This window comes from Verticillium alfalfae, genomic scaffold (assembly GCF_000150825.1).
Source record: "Verticillium alfalfae VaMs.102 supercont1.11 genomic scaffold, whole genome shotgun sequence".
Taxonomy (NCBI): Eukaryota; Fungi; Ascomycota; class Sordariomycetes; order Glomerellales; family Plectosphaerellaceae; genus Verticillium; species Verticillium alfalfae.
The window spans coordinates 203,443-215,281 of NW_003315028.1; the positions used below are offsets into that span (position 1 = coordinate 203,443).

Below are 11,839 nucleotides of genomic sequence, written 5' to 3' on the forward strand. Positions count from 1 at the left end.
CCGGGACGGCTCTGATGAACCAGGACTCTCGGGGGGGTGCTGGGGACCCGGTACGTGTCCCGCAGCCGCCGCCGCCGCCGCCGCCGCCGCCATTGTCGCGGGGGGCGGGCGAGGGGTCTGGCTCGACGGATCCGCAGATTACCATGACCAAGGCGCCGTGGGCCAAGTGAGCATTTAGGTAGCATGGAGCAAACCGTGTTGTTCGTGATGGAGCAGCTTGACACTGAGCACGCTGAGGATTGACGGCTATCAAGCGACGAGAGAAGACGGCACAGACGCTGAAAACTCTAGACAGCATAGAATCAGGCGAAACAATGCATGACGAGGGACGATTCAAGAAAAACGTACGCTGAATTGCTGGCAAGAGAGGGTATACAGACTAACGAAACGCGAACACAACCGCGCCAGGTGGAAAGCAAAAAGAGCGAAATCAACGCTGCCACCAGCTCCACCTCTCGCTTCAAAATCACGAATCGTAGATATCCAGCTAAACATCCTCATCCTCGTCTCCCTCGAGCTCCACATTCGGTGCCTCTGTTCCAATGATGCTGTGAACCACAAAACGCTGAGGATCTGTTGCCGTCCCGTCACGCAACCGCTCCATTTCATTACCCCTGACAGAATCGTCACTCGACCCTGAAGATGTGTCAAATTCAGGAGTGGACTCGGTCAGCGAACGAGAAAGCCATTGCGGGTGCACATCAACCAAATCTTCTTGGCCCCATTCGAAACTCCATTCAGAAATTGGGGCCCCCTCGCTGTCCTTAGCCTCTTGCACGGTTGGCAGAGTTGTCTTCACAACGCGGACCTAACGCAGCTCCTAATCTGGCAAGCGAGAATGGGTGACGAAAACGTCGGAAAGTGGAACAGTGGAAGAGATGCCGCGCACGCCTGGGAGACGAGTCGAGACGAAGAGACGTGATGCTGGAACCGGAACCGACGCAAAAGGTGGAAAGGAGGCCGGGCGACGACCGCCTAACTAGGCGGTCGGGGCGTCCTTCTTCACCTCAGTCGCGGCAGCGGGGGCAGCGGCGGGTGCAGCAACAGGCGTAGCAGCAGGTGCGGCAGCAGGAGCCTCAGTTGGCTGCGCGATAGGCGCAGCAGCGGGGGCCGCAGCATCGACGGCGGGGGCGGCGTCGGTCTTGGCGGGCTCGTCGGGGGTGGCGGGGTTGACCACAACCTGAACGGCAGGCGAAGCGGCAGAAGCCGGGGCTTGTGGATGCATGTCAGTCTTGGTCCCCTCCAAGGTTTTGCAGCATGGATCTAAGACATACCAGGCTCAGCAGTCGTAGGGGGCGCCTCGCTGACAAGAGTCTTGGGCTCGGGAACCTCAGCAGCCTTGGCCGGCTCAGGGACGGCCGCCGCCGCAGCGGGAGCAGCAGGCTCGGCGGCGGTGGCGGCAGCCGGGGCAGGGGCAGCGGGCTCAGCTTCGGGATGGTCAGTTCCAAGGCGGTCGGGAGGGTGTGCTTAGGGTCAACATACTGGCGGGAGCAGCGGCCGGGGCGACGTCGGTCTTTGTGGGGTCAGCGGCGTTTGTCTTGGTGCCTCCACAGGCGGGGGCGGCCTCCTCTTGGCGGGGGGTGGCAGTCGACTCGGACTTCTGGTGCTTTCTTGGAGAAGGCTTCCTTGAGGCGAGCCTTCAGGTTGTCCAAGGCGTGGAGAGCTGCAGAGTGTTAGCAAGCGGTGTGACGGGCAGTAAGCGAGTACGGCGAGCGAAGGACAGTATCGATGTTGCTGATCGGGCAAGAGGCTTGTCTCATAATGATACTATGTGACGGACATCATTGCAGAGAGCGGAGGTATCATGCCTAAGCAGCAAGATCGGTCTGTCGCGTCTTCGACTACGCCGAGTTCGACTTTGGGGTGGGTGCGGGTGGACTTGCGAATGCCGGGCATGGTGGGCTACGAAACAAGGGTATTTCGGGATAGCAAGTAGGGGCTGTGAAGCTGTTGAGAGAATGTCAGAAACTGGTCGCCGGCACGAGTGCTCTGCAAAGGATGCCCGTGGGAGTGGAATGTAGGTGGTGGTGAGAACGACGATAACGCACACGACACAGTGACGACGGAAGAGACGTGACCTGATCGTGGTGGCTCGCACGCCAAAGCAGCGTAGGTAGGCTTTGCAGTCTACACGAGGCTGAAGGGGGAGGCGGGGCTAACCTGGAGGACTGCTGGTGTCTAGCAACAGCAACTTGACAGAGGGAAGCACGAGGATGCAGAGAGAGTTGAGGCAGGAGATGAGGAACGGGAAGGCTCGAACAGGAGAAGAGGGGAAGAAGGGTGGACGAGAGGCAGCTGTCAGGGACGTTCAAGCTTTGGTCCCCTGCTCCTGCCTCATACCCACTCGCATCGATCGGTGACAGTCAGGCCAGGTCGAAGTCGGGGTCAGGTCCAGGGTCCAAGGCCTGTCCAAACCTGTCCAAACCTGTCCCAGGCGATCAAGCACCCTATCATGAAGCGCCTCTCGTCTCTAAAACAAGCTCAGCTGAGCCGTGTTTAATCAACCGGCTTATGACATGCAGCTAGCCACCTTCATTTCCCCCCCCCCGTTTCTCCTCCGGCCCCCTGCCAATCTCCAATCGCAAAATGCCGTCATTCATCCGCCCAAGCCTCGCTGGAGCCACTCACGCTGGAACCTGGGGACGTTTTTGGGGGCCTGTTGGACGAGTGGCCGACCTGAACACCGCCTTAGCGACACCACATGGCGCCCGCCGCCGGGTCTCGACTGGCCTCTCAGTGGCCGGGCGCCTAGACCGCTGCTCTGCTGATCCCTCGGGCTGCCGCACGAACGAGCTTCATCGGCGCGCGCTAGCCGGCTTTAGCGACAACAGGAACAGAAATGTCACAACTCAGTACCACAACACCATGCCAAGCATCGCCGAACACATTGGTTCAGATGATAGCATGGGTAGCTCAATCTGCCATTCAATGTAGTGTCACATCAAAGTGCAATCCGCTGCTTCAGCCATTCCCGCACCACCGCGTCCCCCCTTGCGCCCAACTCGTGAGGGCTGCCGTCACCGACATCAACGACCTTGACCCGCGCCTCCATCTCCCCCTCGGCGTCGAAATCCTCGTCCCACTTCATGCGTTCTTTCAACTCCAGCTTCTCCATGCTCCGCCGCAAGAGCCCCGCCAGCTCCTGCGCCTGCGCCTCGAACTGATTGCCCTTTGCCTTGCGCTTACGCACGCTTGTCGTCTTTCGCTTCGCAGTGGAGGAAGTGGTCGCGGCAGCGATGACAGCTGCGTCATGCACGAGCAACGTCGAGGGAATCCCCAGCGTCGACTTCCGCGGCGGAAACACCAGCGCGCTGCGCCTCGGCATCCTGGCCACGCTCGCAGGCATCAAATCTGCCGCTGACCCCTCGAGCCCCAGCGCCGCCATCCTGTCGACGAGGCCCGCAACGGCGACCGTCTGCGTGAACGACGGCGGGATCTCGAGGCCCGCCGTCTGAAAGAAGAGGCTCGGGCTCGCGAACGCGTCGAACAGCGACACCGGCGCACCGAACAGGTCGGGCAGGGCATCCCGCAGGACGCGCAGTGCCGAGCCCTCTTCGGGGCGGTGGCACGGGCGTCGTCTTGCCGCGGTAGGTCGTTGGCTTGTTGAGCTTGTGGTCCGGCAGAACATGGTCCAGTTGTAGACGCCGTTTGTAGGCGGCGAGGCCGCGGACGGCGGTGGCCTCGTGCTTGTGACACTCTGTCAGGGCGAGGGCGGCGGCGAGCGTGGCGCCGAGGTACGTGCCGTGGAGGTAGATGGCGCGGCGCGCCTGGTTCTCCGGGCGGAGGTTCTTGAGGAGCCAGCTGTAGGCGAAGAGAACATCGTGAAGCGGGGTCGGCCAGTGCAGGGGCGCCTTGAACTCGTCTTGGGTCGACGGCTCGGTATGCGAGCTCGTCAGGGAGGAAGGCCCAGTCCAACGGTAGTTGATGACAGCGGTGGGGAAAGGGGCAAGAAAGTCGGGGAGATGGGGTTCTTTGCCGGGTATCGGGGCAAAGGGCGGAAGATGGACGACCAAGGGGACTGTAGACGGTATGTGAGATGTATTGTGGAGGCTGTGAAGAATGTCAGTTGCGACAAACGGCAAGGCACAAGATAGCTGACGAACTCACTCAATGGTGATGCTCCCTGAGGAGCGGCACGGCACCTCGACGCGGTGGACATCACTTGAGAAGCATCTTCGCTGAGGGAGCCAACGGCTGCGTCTGGGAAATCGCAGAAGCCTCGGCCATTGTGACTTCATGCCCAGGGCCTAGAGTATGTCTCGCGGTGGTCGAGGATCATTGGAGCTCATGAGACGCGAGATGAGACGAGAAAGCAGACACAGATGGAGATTGCCTGCTATCGTAATCGCAATCGCGCGTTTTGGCACGGCCACTGTAAAGGATAGAGACCATGTGTGGCTGATGCTGTAGGAGCATCCACCAATCAGCAGACCCTGGCGGTGCTTCCTGCCTGGTCATCCCACCCGTGGGCGGGCCTTGGCAGGAGCACCCCAGTCACGAGCTCCAAAAGCGGCGACGTCATGGCATTTCCCCCTTCGCATCGCAGTAGCTTCGGGATTCGCTCGTCCCTGCCTCGCCCCTAGCACAAACACGGCAGTGGCCTCGACGCGAGGAAATGGCTTCTATCTCTCAGATGGCGGGTTTGCTGTGCATCTGATTTTCATCTTCCCTGCCCTCAGCCTGGACAGTTTTGTCCCGAGGAACCCGTTACTGCACTCATAACTTACATGCCTCGACAATTTTTTTTACGATCCTCGAGTTTAAGATTCAGTCACGCCATCCCGAGGGGTGGATCGTGGTATCACGATAATGACGCTGTCACGAAGACAGCTGTAAATATCTCAACGCCCTCAACAACACTGTCATCACCATGAACGACGCCGACCTAGATGCACGTATCGAGGACCATGTGAATGAGTACCAGGGCGAGAAGAGCCAGAGCCAAGACCACAGTAACGATCAGAGTCAGGAGCAGCAGGACGAGGTGCGGTTCGAGAATGATGGCTTCCATATGACTCCAAGGTACTACCTTTCGTTCTTGTCTCCCCTGCCACCATAGCATACAGGGGCGCTCTTGTTCTCGTCTACGGCACTGACAGGTCCAGCCGCTGGTGGTTTGCTTCCTCGGCATTTCCCATGATCGCGGGCACCTTGGGTCCCGTTGCGTCCGCCTTCAGCATCTGCGCCCTCGTCCGCTCATGGCGACAACACAGACCTCCAGGCACCTCGATCAGCGATGCCCAATTCGTAGCCGATCCAGAATGGCTCCTCATCATCAATGCCATCCAGCTCGCCATCGCCATCACCTCTAACCTCTTTCTGCTTCTCAACATGGCCCGCCGCGTCCGCTTCTCCATCGCCCAGCCCATCACCATCATCGGCTGGTACATCTCGGCCTTTACCCTTATGGCCCTCCTAGCCACGGCCGCCGGACCTTTGCAGCTCCAGCCGAGCCACGAGTACATCTGGTCCCAGGCCTTCTTCTACGGTCTCAATGCGGCCGTCCTCTACTTTGTCACCGCCTCCCTCATGGTCGTCACCTTTTACGGCGCCCATACCCGCCGCTACCCGAAGGACTTCCAGCTCACCGCTAGCCAGCGCACCCTCATGCTGCAGACCATTGCTTACCTGTTCTATCTGCTCATAGGTGCTCTCGTATTTGCCGAGATTGAGGGCTGGATCTACCTCGACGCTGTGTATTGGGCCAACACGACCCTCTTCACCATCGGCTACGGCGACTATTCCCCCAGTTCCACCCTTGCCCGCGCTCTCCTTATCCCATATGCCCTCATTGGCATCGTCACCCTCGGTCTGCTCATCGGCTCCATTCGCTCCATGGTTCTGGAACGAGGTCGTCGCCGTCTCGACGCTCGCATGGTTGAGAAGCGTCGCCGCACCCTCATCCGCAAAATGACCAAACGCGGTTCTGACGTGCTCGTGCCCATCGACAATGCCGACTCACTCGTGCGTCCATCGACCTCACACTCGTCAGGGTCTGATTCTGAATATAACCGCCGTAAGCACGAGTTTTCTCTGATGCGCAGGATTCAGCATGAGGCTACCACGCGCCGTCGATGGATGGCTCTCATCATCTCCCTCTCGGCCTGGCTCGCCCTCTGGCTTCTCGGTGCCCTCATCTTCCACGCCTGTGAGAAGCCATATCAGCCTTGGGACTACTTTGATGCCTTTTACTTTTCTTTCATTTCTCTGACTACAATCGGCTACGGCGACTTGTCCCTCGTGTCGAACGCTGGCCGCGTCTTTCATGTCGTTTGGACACTTCTTGCCCTCCCAACCACAACCGTCATGATCTCCAACGCCGGCGACACTGTTGTCCTCGCTGTCAAGAATGCCGTTCTCGAGCTCGGAAACGTTACCATCCTCCCCGGCGAGCGCGGGTTCAAGGAAGACCTTGCGGCCGTCGTTCATCGCTTCTCTCTCGGCATCGTTTCTTCCGACAAGGCACCGGCCGACCACGATGCAGAGGACGAGACGCACGCTTTCCCAAAAGAGTTCTCTCACGCTGTGCGTCGCAACACGTCCTCGCTGGCCGCCATGGATGGCAGCGACGGAGACGACGCTGCCGCAGCGTCAGAGTACCACTTTCATCTCATCCAGGCCATCTCCACCGTTTCGACTGCGCTCACAGAGCCCAGCCAGCGACGCTACACGTTTGCCGAATGGGCCACTTTTCTTCAGCTGCTCGGCGAGGACGAGGCAGACGCATCAACGCACTGTCGCGCGAAACCTCACGAGCACAAGAGACGGAAGCGCAGGCCAGTGAGGGTCGGAACAGGCGAGGCAAAGGCGCCGGGCCCTGACTTGAACTCGGGAGATATGTGGTCCTGGGTCGGCAGCCGGAGCCCGCTCATGGGCAGCCAGGAGGAGAGCGAGTGGCTGCTGAAGAAGTTGACGCAGAAACTGCAGGATGAATTGAAGAGAGCACAGGTCACGGCTCGAGCTGGGCCAGCGTGGGATGAGGTTGTCTAATAACCCGTGCGATACTGTTCCTGGCGTTTTCTTTTTGTGCATGGCGTTTCTTTAGGCTGAATACCCTGTTCGGCGGTGGATTTCTTTTTTCTGTAGTTCGGGGAGACGCAATGCGGTCATCCGCTTATCACGACAGAGAGATCACGAAGATTCAGGTGTAGTGACATATGTGAAGACAATGCTATTCGCTTGATTTTGCAATTCAGCATCCGCTGTAGGGATGCCAGAAGGATGCTGGACCATCTACTTTTCTAATCAATTCTACAAGTAGCAATACACGCTGGGTACATCTAGTTCGTACACTCCGGTATTACACAAGGGCCTTTTTCATCCATACAAAATCCCGTCATAATCACCCCCACACCGATTGTCTCCGAGTCGAGGAAAGGCAGAGTGCAGCAGAACAGGACAGTTACACCCGCGCCACGACGGCCAACCGCCTGCCGGCCCGCGAGAGGACTTCGACAACGACAGCGACGAGCTGGACACACGCGACAACGGCGCGGACGAGCATGACGAGGAAGACGCGCTCGATGAGCGCGACGACAGCCCTCACGCCCATGCCGGCCCCCACGCGCAGCGCCCCGCCGGGAAGCATGCCGACGGCGAGGCCGGTCGTGACGCCCGCCACGGCGAGTCACCTTCCCGCCGGCAGCAGGAGGCGGCGGTTGCGCTTGATGACCCTGGTTAAGGCCCTTTTCAAGACGTTCCGTCTCCTTGCGCGCGAGTTGCAGCGCCGACTCGGCCTCTTCGACGCTCATGAGGGACATGCCGTTGAGGGGTGGTAGCTTGGTCAAGTACTGCTGCGGGCCGCCCGGGCCGGCGGCCGTGGCAACGCCGTCGGGACCGCTGCCGTAGCCCACACCATGAGGTTGGTGCGGGTGGTGGTGGTGCGGGTGCGCCGAATCGAGGCCGCCAAAGGGAGTCTCGTCTTCGGGCACGTCGCGGAGGCCACCGTTACCGCTCTCGGCCGAGTATATGCCTGCGCCAGCGGCGGCGTCGTGGCCGTAGATCCAGGGCGCCAGCGTGTTGAGGCTTGCGGCGGCGACATCGCGCTTGGTGCCCGTCAACTGGAATTCCTGGGCATTGTTGTTCGCGTTGCCGTGCGACTTCCAGTTGCTGGCGAACCCCAGGTTTGCGGTGCCAAGATTCAGGCGCGGCAGCACAAATTGGTTGATGTAGCTGATGGCCTCCTCGCGCTGCAGCTTGTTGACGGGGTCATCGGCGAACAGGCGCTGCTGCTGCGAGGGCGGGGGCGGGAAGAAAGACGGAACCCGTTGGGCACCGCGCGCCCCTTGATGAGCGAAAAGCCGCCGCCTCGGGGAAAGTGACGGGGCGCGACGAACGCGTCAGGCTCATCCGTCATCAGGGCGACACGCTTTTGGTAGAAGAGGTAGTTCTGTTCCTCCTGCTCCGTCAAATGACGCAGGCAGTCACCATTGGGTGTGATGAGGACCCGATGGCCATCGATCACCTTGCGAACCGGTTTTCCGGAAAGAAGCTTCGCATGATCCTTCTCCGTCACGATACTCTTAGTCGAAGGAGGGGGGTTGTTGGTGTCAGCGGCGGCGGCGGCAGCACGGTCACCGCCGCGGTTGCTCTGGTCGTTGACAGGCTTCAACAACTGCAGCATATCGGCCGCAAAAGACATGCCGCTGCTGACAAGCTCATGAAAGACATACTCTGGGGATGTCTTGGGGTTCTCACCAGCATCCTTCGACTCCTCGGCAGCCGGAGCAGCGGGCTCTGGTGAGGCAGGTTTCGGCGTGTTCTTCGGCGACGGCGCGACGGCCTTTTCCTTTCCTTTCCCCTTGTCTTGGGAAGCGTTGGTCGTGTTGCCAGCCTTGGCTTTCTGGTCTTGCTTTGCACCCTCCGACCTCTTAGGAGCGACTGTGGTGCTGTCAGTGTCCTCCGTCTTGAATTCAGCAGCAGTAGTCGATGATGGCGCTGCCGCAGTTGCTGAAGTCTTCTTCTCTGTGGTTTTGACGGGCTTCTCCTTCTTGACCTTCTTCTTGCGGCCTAGGATGGGCGCATGCTCCTCGGGCTCAGCAGGTTTCGCAGCCTCGACAATTGCTGCAACCTTGTTGGCTTCCTTGCGCGCCTTGCGCTGTTGGCTCTTGGTGTTGGTCCGGACAGGAGCGGAACCAATCCTTGAGGGCGGCGGGGAGCTGGTGCGAGAGACAGAAATGGACGTGGACACTACCGAGGCGGTATCACTAATATCATGACTTCCAGGCGTGTCAGGGCGGTGGACACCAGACAGAGCCCGGGTCGCTGCGTTCAGTGTGCCGCTCATAGGTAGCGTGGGTGGCACTTCAGCCTTTGGCGTGTTCACCACACGAAGAGTCTTGGGTGCTGCCTTGACACTTGGGGATGAGACACTGGCTGCTGATGGCGGTAAGGCTGGAAATGCAGCCGAATCAGCTTTATCAGAGGAGGAGACGGTTGAGGCTTCTGCTGATGTCTTTGCCTGAGCAGCTTTCACGGCTGCGGCAATGTTCAGAACCGGCGCTGGCTTGGAATCGGCAGCCTTAGACGTAGGCTTGATGGGCGATATGGCGAGCGACTTCAAAGACTCGGTTGCCTTGGAAGGCGTCGACGGGACTGGCTCGCTCAGGGGTTTTGGCTCAGAAGACGCGTTCGTCTCTTTTGTTTCTGTCTGAGGCCTTTTGCTGGGTGTCGCCGCCGTTTTGGGCGTGAGGACTGATGGCACGGCCGGGGCGATCGTCTTGGGTGCTGGGCTCTTGACAGCATCCAGGGCAGGGAAGTCCTCTTCTTGCAGGAGCTTCTTTGACCGAAGAGCTGGCGAAGATGCGGCTATATCCTTGGACAAACCACTCTCAACTGCCAATGCTTTGATACTTTTCTTCGCCTCGGAGCCGGGCATCTTCTTGCGAGGGGTCTGATCGGGTGTGACTGAGCCGACAACGCTCGCAAGTGTTTGCGTTTTGAAAGCCGTAGGGGTTGCGACCCGCGCGGGCTGCTGAAGCATCGTAGGAACTACGGGCGCCGCGAGCGTGGTGCGAATGGCGGGTGATGGGTGTCTATGGGATAGACCCAGGCCTGGCGGCGGACCAGGTGTAGCTGTAGAGGCGCGCGATGATCCGAATCCTTGGATGAACAGGTTCGTATCCAATGGGTCGTCTGAAACCAACGCGTCAACGGAGCTCGATGCTTCGTCAAGCGAAGGAAGTTCATCATCTACAGTCCAGGTCAGTAACGTCGCCAAAATTGCGATGCAAGCACCAAAGCCATCCCGCAGGAGGCAACGCGGCGGTTCCCAGAGACAGAGCACAGAAAGGACGAGCTAGATACATGTCTGCTTGGTCCGCAAAGATCAAGTCACAGCTCCATCATCGTCTTCCCATGTCCGCCTCCGCGAAAGATCAAATGAAAGCACGAGGTGGACAAAGAGTGTGGGCAAGTTGCTATATTTGACCATGCTCCTCTTCCATCCTCGGCCGAGAATGGTCTGTGGAGTTAACGTACATTGGAGCATGTGGAAGACGATGATAGCTTGCCTGAAATGACACTTGCGCCCCAAGCTTTGCGAGAAGATTCGCCCGGAAAAGAAAGACGGGGTTCAGAGCCGGCCAGATGGTCAGCTACGGGCCCCTCATGCCAACCAGAAGAAAACGCCTGATGCAATCCTTGCAAACCCTCAAAGCGGCCCAAGAAGGGATGCCGCAATGCTCGCTGCCGACTCCATGCGGAAAAAAAAGTGTTCCGTGAGTCCCGCCGGTATTCGGTTCGCTCCTCGAAATATCGCATGCCGCGACGCTCTTCATAGTACATGATACGCAACAAATAAAAGAAATGACACCCCTTCAACCTCCTGACTCGTGTGCTCTCGTACTTCATATTCTTACTTGTGCCCCGTCCGGTTCTACCATCCGGATCCCGGGAACCGCGTGTTGTACATCATGTTAGGATTGTACCCACCTTGGCTCTGTCCACCGAACAGTCCCTGTCCGACTCCGGCGCTGCCCTGTGACTGGTGCTGCATTCTTGCTTGCAAGATACTCGGGTCCGCAAGATCGACTAGGCCACCTCCCCCAGAGGAGGAAGTGTTAGCATGTCTGTGCTTCTTCCCCTTCTTCTTCTGCTGCTTGGGACCAAAGTCTTGGAATGCTCCAGGGGGGTTACCGTAGAGCGACGCCAGGAGACCCGGAGCAGGGGCTGGGGAGGAAGAGGTGGAGGGTGGGTACTGATTAGAAAAGGAAGACATCAACTCACGCTTTGCGGCATCATGAGCCTGGCTATTGGCCGCGCCTCGGCCCCTGATCAAGCTCTGAAGAAGCTCAGCAGAATCCTTTGACGCGGCACCGAAGCCCGCGCCACCGTACCCCTGGCCCTGTCCGAACATAGCTGGCGGCGTGCCAGTCGACTTAAGTCCCGGAGGTGGTCCAGGCATGGAAGACGAGTAGTACTGGCTACCTGGTTGTGCGTGGAAAGACGATGGCATCATCGCAGACTGTTGAGCCATGATCCGCGGGTTCGCAGACACCTTCATCGAAGACGAGCCAGAATTGTCATTGGCAAAACTGAACCTTGATCCCTGGCGGTTATGGCCACCGCCCTGCTGCGGTGCGAGCGATCCCTGGCCAGGTGTGATGCCGGGGGGGGGAGGTGGTCACCAAAATCCACTCTGGCCCTCGCATGTACAGTTGCTTGTTGTGGTGTCATGGACCGGCTTCCGGCATTTCGATGCTGTCTGGGCTTGAAGCCCGGGAGCCGATAGCAGGGCCAAACATGTCCGTCCGAGCTAACGCGCTGGATAAGGAGGCTGGGCCGCTTCCGCCGGCGGTTGGTCCGAATGCTGCCTCTCGAGGTCGCGTCGCGGTCCTTC

The 11,839-nt window shown here is 59.3% G+C and overlaps 4 protein-coding genes across 4 annotated transcripts in view; 1 reads left to right on the plus strand and 3 right to left on the minus strand.

Moving 5' to 3' along the window:
* Positions 1–979: 979 nt before the first annotated feature.
* Positions 980–1,896, minus strand: VDBG_07899 (predicted protein; the record flags this gene model as incomplete). The annotated part of the gene is made up of 4 exons (XM_003001594.1): positions 980–1,240; positions 1,309–1,427; positions 1,483–1,637; positions 1,880–1,896. 4 exons carry the CDS (start codon positions 1,894–1,896, stop codon positions 980–982), a joined length of 552 nt encoding a protein of 183 aa, XP_003001640.1.
* Positions 1,897–2,941: 1,045 nt separating this feature from the next.
* Positions 2,942–4,159, minus strand: VDBG_07900 (conserved hypothetical protein; the record flags this gene model as incomplete). The annotated part of the gene is made up of 3 exons (XM_003001595.1): positions 2,942–3,243; positions 3,305–4,050; positions 4,104–4,159. 3 exons carry the CDS (start codon positions 4,157–4,159, stop codon positions 2,942–2,944), a joined length of 1,104 nt encoding a protein of 367 aa, XP_003001641.1.
* Positions 4,160–4,870: 711 nt separating this feature from the next.
* VDBG_07901 (potassium channel) lies at positions 4,871–6,990 on the plus strand (the record flags this gene model as incomplete). Its single annotated transcript, XM_003001596.1, has 2 exons — positions 4,871–5,022; positions 5,100–6,990. The coding sequence occupies 2 exons, from the start codon at positions 4,871–4,873 to the stop codon at positions 6,988–6,990; spliced, it is 2,043 nt and encodes a 680-aa protein (XP_003001642.1).
* A 290-nt stretch (positions 6,991–7,280) lies between these two features.
* VDBG_07902 (general negative regulator of transcription subunit 4) overlaps positions 7,281–11,839 on the minus strand; it is a gene marked incomplete at both ends in the record, with an annotated part of 6,243 nt that continues 1,684 nt past the window's right edge. The window contains 3 exons of the mRNA XM_003001597.1: positions 7,281–8,284; positions 8,368–10,191; positions 10,933–11,497. Of these exons, the coding sequence (XP_003001643.1) occupies positions 7,281–8,284; positions 8,368–10,191; positions 10,933–11,497 (3,393 nt within the window). The remainder of the gene's footprint in view (positions 8,285–8,367; positions 10,192–10,932; positions 11,498–11,839) is intronic.